This window comes from Rhinopithecus bieti, unplaced genomic scaffold (genome assembly GCF_001698545.2).
Source record: "Rhinopithecus bieti isolate Rb0 unplaced genomic scaffold, ASM169854v2 scaffold_6945, whole genome shotgun sequence".
NCBI lineage: Eukaryota > Metazoa > Chordata > Mammalia > Primates > Cercopithecidae > Rhinopithecus > Rhinopithecus bieti.
The window spans coordinates 1,279,576-1,287,830 of record NW_016805531.1 but is presented as its reverse complement, the minus strand read 5'-3'; the positions used below and the strand labels follow the sequence as shown (position 1 = coordinate 1,287,830).

At 38.7% G+C, this 8,255-nt stretch overlaps 1 protein-coding gene across 1 annotated transcript in view; it reads left to right on the top strand.

Annotated features, from left to right (window-relative positions):
* The first annotated feature begins 997 nt into the window (after positions 1-997).
* Positions 998-8,255, top strand: part of SLC24A5 (solute carrier family 24 member 5) — a 22,236-nt gene continuing 14,978 nt past the window's right edge. Inside the window, 2 exon segments of the mRNA XM_017872787.1 lie at positions 998-1,118; positions 1,804-1,983. Coding sequence (XP_017728276.1) covers positions 998-1,118; positions 1,804-1,983 — 301 coding nt within the window.

Sequence of the window (8,255 nt, the reverse complement as noted above, 5' to 3'; positions counted from 1 at the left end):
GCCAGGGGTCATTCTAAGCAAATTATTTGCGTTCATTTCTGTAAGTCTTACCACAACCCAAATACAGGTGATCCCTGTTTTACAGATAGTGGAACAGTGCAGCAGAAAGGTTAAATAACTTGCCAAAAGTCAAGTAAGTTAGTAAGTAGCAGTGCTAGGGCTCAAACCGTGTGGTCTGGTTCTGTAGCCTGTGCTATTAGCTATAGGTTACTACACTGCTGAAAGTTCTAAATATCTTGGCAAGCCTCATAAATGTTAGAGTAGGGAAGATAGTAGTCTATATTTAAACATTACCTGCTATGTCAAATTTGCATTTTAGATAGCTCCCTCTGGCAGAAAACACAGTCTATCAATGATCAAATAGCATCCACTCCGTCTCGATAATTCTTGAAACTGTCGGCTACTCTCCATCCCCATTGCCACTGCTTTGGTTCAAGACACTATCATTTCTCAGCTAGATGATTGCAGTGACGTCCTAACTGGCCTTTCTCCCTTTGGCCCTAACTGAAGATGAAGATGAGAGGCTAAAACAGAAATATGAAAGGATGCCAAGCTAGCCAAAGCATGTACATATATTAATATCAACCCCAACAACTTCTAGGAGAAAGGGCTGGAGAGAGATGGGAAGCAGTTGCAAACCCAACTTTTTACACATCGAGGGAAAGTCAAAAGCAGAGCCAGTATGAAGACGTTAAATAAAACCATGCATTTTCATGAAGTACAAGCTGCCTTAATCTGCCCTTAGAGACTGTAGGCCATGGAAATAGCTATAGACAATGGTTGTCAGATCTCCTCCGTCTCCTCCGGCCTTCCTGGAGATTGGGTCTCCTGATCGGGGAAGCTTGGCTGGCTGCACTCACCCTTTCTCCCGTGCTGGCCTTGCTGAGATGTGCCCTGGGCAGGGTATTGGGCAGGAAGGAGACTCCTCACATGATCCAGCTTAATCCTCCTCTTCTCCCTTCCTGAAGCTGCACACTGCAGTAAGAGCACAGCAGAAATGCAGACGAAAAGGGGCCATACATGGGCAAGAAGGGCTCTGCTGCTCGGCATCCTGTGGGCCACTGCACGTCTGCCTGTCCCAGGGGCCTCCCTGCCCCAGCGTCTCCCAAGGGCCACAGGTAGGTGGACACTGGGGTCAGTTACCTCTGCTGCAGCAGCAGCTGCTGCCGCTACCACATGCAGATGAAGGGACAAAAACAGGAAAATTCTCAGCGGGCTCACTTTGACTTATGCTTCCGAATTTTAGCATTTAAAAAGATATCCAACACTTTTGATCCTTCAAATAAGTTCTTAAATATACTCCAAAGTAATTCACAGAGATCATAGTGGGCCAAGTCTCCAGTTTTATTCTTGGAGACTTTTGGTGAAAAAAAAATCTTTCATCTTAGAAATTCTCTCTGCAACAGTGGATGATTTTTTGCAGGCCTGTGAACAATTCAGGCTCTGCAATGAGAAAACGGAATTGTACAGATAATAGAAATCTTCATGTATCAGAGATACAGTTTCTACTTGGGGAGGAGAGATTCAGAAATAAAAACAAGGAGGAGTGTTCTCATGATTTCCTCTTTTTGATTCTTCACCATCATCAACACATTTCATTAAGATATTTCTTTTCAGTCCCCCAAACAAATTTTTTAAAACTCTACAACTGTGTTATATTCAGAAGTGCTTTATACATTTTCAGTGAGTTCTTAAAATTCCACCCGGTTACCCCACACTTACAGATTTCTTAAGGAAGCTCTCTGTGGGCTTGAAATGTGTGACTCCAAACTCTTCAAACTTTCACCTCCTTTTCCTTAACAGGAAATAGCACCCAATGTGTTATTTCTCCATCATCAGAGTTTCCCGAAGGGTTTTTCACGAGACAAGAGCGCAGAGACGGAGGCATCGTAATCTATTTCCTAATTATCGTTTACATGTTCATGGCCATATCTATTGTCTGTGATGTGTACTTCCTACCCTCCCTGGAAATCATCAGTGAATGTAAGTGGCTGGAAAGTTGCCCTGTAACCTTCTGGAAGAGTGTGCCACACAGATATGACTGTCTTTGAAACAGCTCAGCAGCTGTCCTGTACTTCTCAACTGGTTGCAGAGCACCAGCTTCTGTGTTGTGGGGTCCCGTGTCTTAAGGAACTGGCCGAGTGTGGTTTCTCTTGGTAGTTAATGTGAATCAGAGTTTCTTTAAATTAGAACCCAGCAGTTATTATTTTCCTGCCTATTTCCAGGAATCTCTAGTTTGTCTACTGCCTGGATGTTTGTTATAAGAACTGTTCCAAGATTTCACTTGTATGTACTTTGTGTGTGCTCCTAATACAATGAAACTCCTAATATTTGCCATTTTATACTTCAAAAAACTGTTTTTTAATTTTTACTCTAAGCTCACTATAACTTTGTTTATAAAGAGGTAAGTGATAAACAAATGCAATTAAGGACCACCCTCCCCTTCTTCCTTTCCCAGCATCCTACCCTTAAGGAAATTAATTGATATTTAAGAACCAATAAACAAATAGATGAATAAGTCCTGCATCCTAAGTGACCTCAGGCGTCAGATAACTGTAAATTCAGTTATTAAAAATTAAGAGCTCCGTTATTGGTTTCTGAAAATAAGATCAGCCAGTCCAAGCTTCTGAGCTCTGTTCCTTCAGCAGTCTATGTTGCCCAGAATTCTGAGCATAGACCTCCAATGGTGCACTGGTCCCTAATACCAGGATAGCAGTTATGTTTCGTACCATATGAGCAACAGTGCGTTTCTAGACTTGGTCTCATGGTTGGTTATTTATTTGATTGAGCGTGCTCACATTACAGCAAAAAGCAATGTCAAAGTTAAGGATTGGATTTCCTATTGCATATTCACAAGACTACACAGAAACAGCAGCATCCTCAGCCTCCACCCACCCCGCGACACACACACACATCGCTGCCGTTTCTTGATAAAGGGAAAGAGAATGAATGTAAACTCTCCCCTTTCCCATCACCCCACCCCCAACCCCTGCTGAATGCCATAAAGCGACTTTTCTCCCTTGTTCGCTGCAGTATACCAGTATCTGCAGGATCTAAAATAGTAACTGGTGATAGCAGAGGCACTCAACATCTATCTGTTTAATGAAAAAATATATATATAATAGATTAGCCTAATTTATTACAATGTTTCTTAAGTAGATACAAACATATACTTTTATCTTGACATTACATCTTACATAGACATTGATATTTTCTTTAATAAAGATTAAATTAACAGTTTTATTTAGATTAATGAAATACAAGAAAAATAGAAGAGAAAGATAAAACCACCCATATTTCCATCACCCGGAGACCTACACTGTTACCATTTGGTATATTTCCTTTAAATCTTTTGAATCTTGCTTTATATACAGTTTGGGATCTTTCTTTTTTCTCACATAATATTTTATTATGCATATTTTCCATATTATTAAACATTCTTCAAAACATTATTTTTAATGATATCATGATAGTCCATGATTCTATAAATGATTTGAGCATCTGACACTGGTTTTTATACGTCGTAGGCACCCAGTAGAAATTTATCATAAAATTTAAAACTATTACTCTCATTGGACATTTGGCCTGTTTTAAGTTTTTTGTGTTAATGTCATCCCTGTAATTGTATAAAATCTTTGCTTACTTCTCTGATCATTTCCTGATTAAGAGGTAGAGATGTGGATATTTTAAGTCTTATGATATATATTTGCAAAAGGCATCCCACAAAAGGCGTGCCTACTTACACTTCCTTAATGTATAGCAGCACCCATTCCAGAAAACCATGAAAAATATGTGAACTATCCTTAGTTGCTTTAAACATTATTTTATAAAATTTGTATTTATCTTATTATTCATGAGGGTCAATATTTTATATGTTTACTGAATTTTGTGGTTTTGCTTTTGTATTTTTTTGCCCATATTCTATCAGGGGTATTCTGTCTTTTTCTTATTGATTTTCAAGACTTTAGAAATATACAAGGATATTAACCCTTTTCTAGTATTACTTCGTATCATATGCTTTTCATGGTTTGTTGTTTGTTTTGCATTTTGTGTTTATCACATTGAAGTTTGAAGTTTAAATATTTTAAGTAAATTTGTAAATTTTTTCCTTTATGATTCTCCTTTTGGTTTTATAACTAGAAAGACATTTTTATCCATAGGTCATAAAAACCATCAGATTCTATTCTACATGCATGATTTTTTTTACATTTATTTATTTCTTCCACTAAGAATCTGTCTTGCTATAGAATGTAATGTTTTTTCCAAAAGTTGATCCATTTTCAAACACCAAGTTCTTATATAGGTGTGGATCTGTCGCTGCGCTCCCAACTCTATCCAATAACCGTTTTGTTCATTCTTATGCCAATACTGAACTTTTAATTAGAAAAATGTAAAAAACTAAAATTAAAAAATTAAAAATGCTAATCATATAAAACATAGAAATTTAAATTGTAAGGAATTATTTCCATTTCCAATGACTTAACTGAACGGTGACATGACTGAAAATTAAATCTATCAAAATTTTATTTATAAAAATTTATCTTGGGAGAAGTAAAAAATAAATAACCTTTCTAACCCCGTAGAAAACACTACTGCATTAAAATTTAGATTATGACTTCAAAATAATGTTCATTAAGTGACTTAATACGTCTAAATGACTTCCAATGCGCTCCTTGTGAAATTACTTTGAAACATCATCAGCAAACACGCATTTCTCAAGTGACTCTCTCAGGCCCCGAAATACAGTAGTTCTTACAGATGTGTGATTGATGAATATCCATGCCACAGCCAAATCTTCAGCTGTTAAAAATTGACCCTCATCTTGAGCATTGAAAATACTGGCAACAAAATGAGATAGAAATAGTGCTAGCTCAATTCATTTTTAAATACTTATAAATTAATTCTCTTTTCAAGGTCTAGCATGGTCTTCTTTTTGTTTGTTTTTTTGTTTTGTTTTGTTTTGTTTTTGTTCAGGCTGTTGCCCAGGCTGGAGTGCAGTGGCCAGATCTCAGCTCACTGCAAGCTCCGCCTCCCGGGTTTACGCCATTCTCCTGCCTCACCCTCCCAAGTAGCTGGGACTACAGGCGCCCGCCACCTCGCCCGGCTAGTTTTTTGTATTTTTTTTAGTAGAGACGGGATTTCACTGTGTTAGCCAGGATGGTCTCGATCTCCTGACCTCGTGATCCGCCCGTCTCGGCCTCCCAAAGTGCTGGGATTATAGCATTGTCTTATCTAAATTATCACATCAGCAATAAAAAACAATTTTCCTGAAATTTGTTTACATCTGCAGAAACGGGCTTCTAAAGTCTGCAAGTGCTTTGCCTTTCCCCAGTTTCTTGATGAGCACTGAGTCATAATAGTTCCACCCATTTTGTCAACTAATAGTTATTAACATAACCCTCAAAACAGTTTACTAAAGTATTCCACAACGTACTACAGTGTTATTTTTATCAGTTACTTATGATACAATTATAGATGAAAGATATATATCTTAATATATGGTTTATGTAATGTATATAACATTATATGTGTGTGTGTGTGTGTATATATATATATGGTTTCACTTAGTCTTCCCAAAAACATTACAAAATAGGGACAAATGTTTGGGTTTTACCGATGAGGAAGCCAAGGCTGGGAGGGTAAGTAATTTCCCATGACCACATAGCCACACAGAGAAAGTCCTGATCTCTCTAATGCCAAAACTCAAGCATGATCTCAACTGCTACATGATAAAACTTTACACATCCTTGTTTGAGATTTGCTGCCAGAATATAGATGTTTCAGAACTGTTCTATTTGAACCATCTTACAAGAAATTTTCCTCTCGAGAGCACTGAAAATTTTGACAAACAGTATCAAATACCCACAGTTACTATGGAAGAAATATATTACAAAATAAAGAGAATACATTGAATAATTCACAAAAATCATTTTGGACCTTTGGCAACCTATATGTGATCGTAAATCAATGCTATAGACACTTATCCACAATAAGTTACCAGGCCTGAACATCTGTCCAAGATCATGAGATCATGATATAGTACTGTGGAACTTAATCATCATAGATGAGGCTATAATGTCTTGTGGGGTATGTTTACTGAGTTCCAACCTAGAATACAATGGAAGGATTGGCAGGTCCCTGTCCCACCCGAGTCCCACTCACTCCTCAAATCACCACATTGGCTCATTTGGCCAACAGCAGGATCTTTAGCAAGGTGAAGACTAGAAGAGGCTCAGGATTGTCATCTCCGTGCAAGGATGAGCTGGAAGTGGTAGGGGGCAGAGCCTCTTGCTAGTGTTCTGGCAGGGCCCCCACTCAGTCAAACCAGTGCTCTTTCTCTTTCAGACCTACATATGTCGGTCTTGGTCTCCTACAGCTGCCTCCACCAGAGGCTTTCAACAAGGATTTTTCTTCCTTCACCTTGCTCTGCTCATGATCATAAAAGTCACACACCCTCTCTTCTACCCTCGAACTCTGAAAAGCTGGAAAACATGTATCTCTACTAGGCAACCTCAGACACTTTACCACCATCTTAACTGTATGGAGCCAATAAAAGAAAATGCTGTTGCTATGTCCCCTTCCTCCAATCCTATCTTCTTTTTCTTTCCATTTAGGTTCTATAGGAAAAGAAGCTAATAATTCTCTGAACACAGAGGGCTGAAATGAAATTAATCGGTGTTATAGAGGGGAAACAAAGGTATCACCCTCTAGTTGTCCAGGGCATTTCACATTTGGAGAAAAGCCTTGGCTTCTGTGCTGGGAAACAGAAGGGAGATTCCAGGAAAAGAGTTAAAGATGTGTTCAGAAAAGGAGCATTATCCAAGCCCAAGTTAGAGCTAAAGGAGCTAGAGGCAATGGAGTGAGGAATAAACCTAAGGAGAGCTTCCTCATCCCCAACCAATTGTGCTACTCTAGAATGTTACCAGGATGGATACCCTGAGGGTTGTGTATGAGACAGAGGAAGAGAGACAGAGACACAGTGAGAGAGGAATCCAAATGACTAAGGAAAAGGAGGCAGCCTTTGTCGTCTCTGATCATTCATGTAAGCCTGACTTAGAAACCTGTGCCTAAGATTCCCTTGCTTAGTTTGTGAACTTAGTTATGTAACTTTGTAGTCATACCTGGTATTGTTTACTTGGGGCTTTTTCCACTTTTTTCTATCTCTATATTGATATAGTTGCTGAATGGTCTATGACAAATGCTGAGAATCCCTTGACAGCTGGAGAGCAAGGACACAGCCATCATATGCTCTAGTGCCACACTCCTGTAGAGAGACAATTGAAAGTGTCCACCCTGGAGCCAGACAGCCTAGGTTCAAATCCCAGCTCTGCCATTTGCTAGCACTGTGACCTTGGGCAAAGTTCCTAACTTCCCTCTGCCTCTGTTATCTCAGCTGTGAAACAGGATGATTACAACTTTCAGTTCATAGCGCTGTGTGACAAGTGCATGAAGAAACACAAGTGAACTACTTACACAAGTACGTAGCACATAGAAAACATTCAGTGAATGTTCATTATTACATAAGAACAGACTACAGAGGTTAGAATCCTTTACTCAGGAAAGATGAAAGTGGAGATGGGGAATACCAAAGCCTATTTAAGTATTTTTGGAGCAAATAACCAAATCTACGGTGCAGCTGCTAGAACTTGAACACCAAATTTAAGGTAAATAAAAGTAAGGTCTACTTGACAAGGTAGGAAGTAAGCTTATTAAAACAGTTATTTTATCTAATAAGCCATGTGACAACTTTAAACTATACCTTAAATATCTCTGGAATATTCTGTTTAGGCTGGGAGCAGTGGCTCACGCCTGTAATCCCAGTGCTTTGGGAGGCAAAGGTGGGTGGATCACTTCAGCCCAGGAGCTTGAGACCAGCCTGGTCAACATGGTAAAACCCCATTTCTACAAAAATACAAATATTATCTGGGTGTGGTGGCAGTCACCTGGCCTGTAATCCCAGCTCCTCGGGAGGCTGAGGCAGGAGAATCGCTTAAACCCGGGAGGCAGAGTTTGCAGTGAGCTGAGTCTGTGCCACTGCACTCCAGCCTGGATGACAGAGCGAGATTCCATCTCAAAATAAATAAATATATAAAAATTAAAATTTAAAATATTCTGTTTAAAGTTCCTTTTATTTCATTTACATTAGCATCTATACCATTTTACTTCATCTTTTATTGTTTTAAAAGTCACTTTTAAACAAAATTTAAATTTAAAGAATTTAAATACAAGCCAATATGTAATACAAATTAAAAATA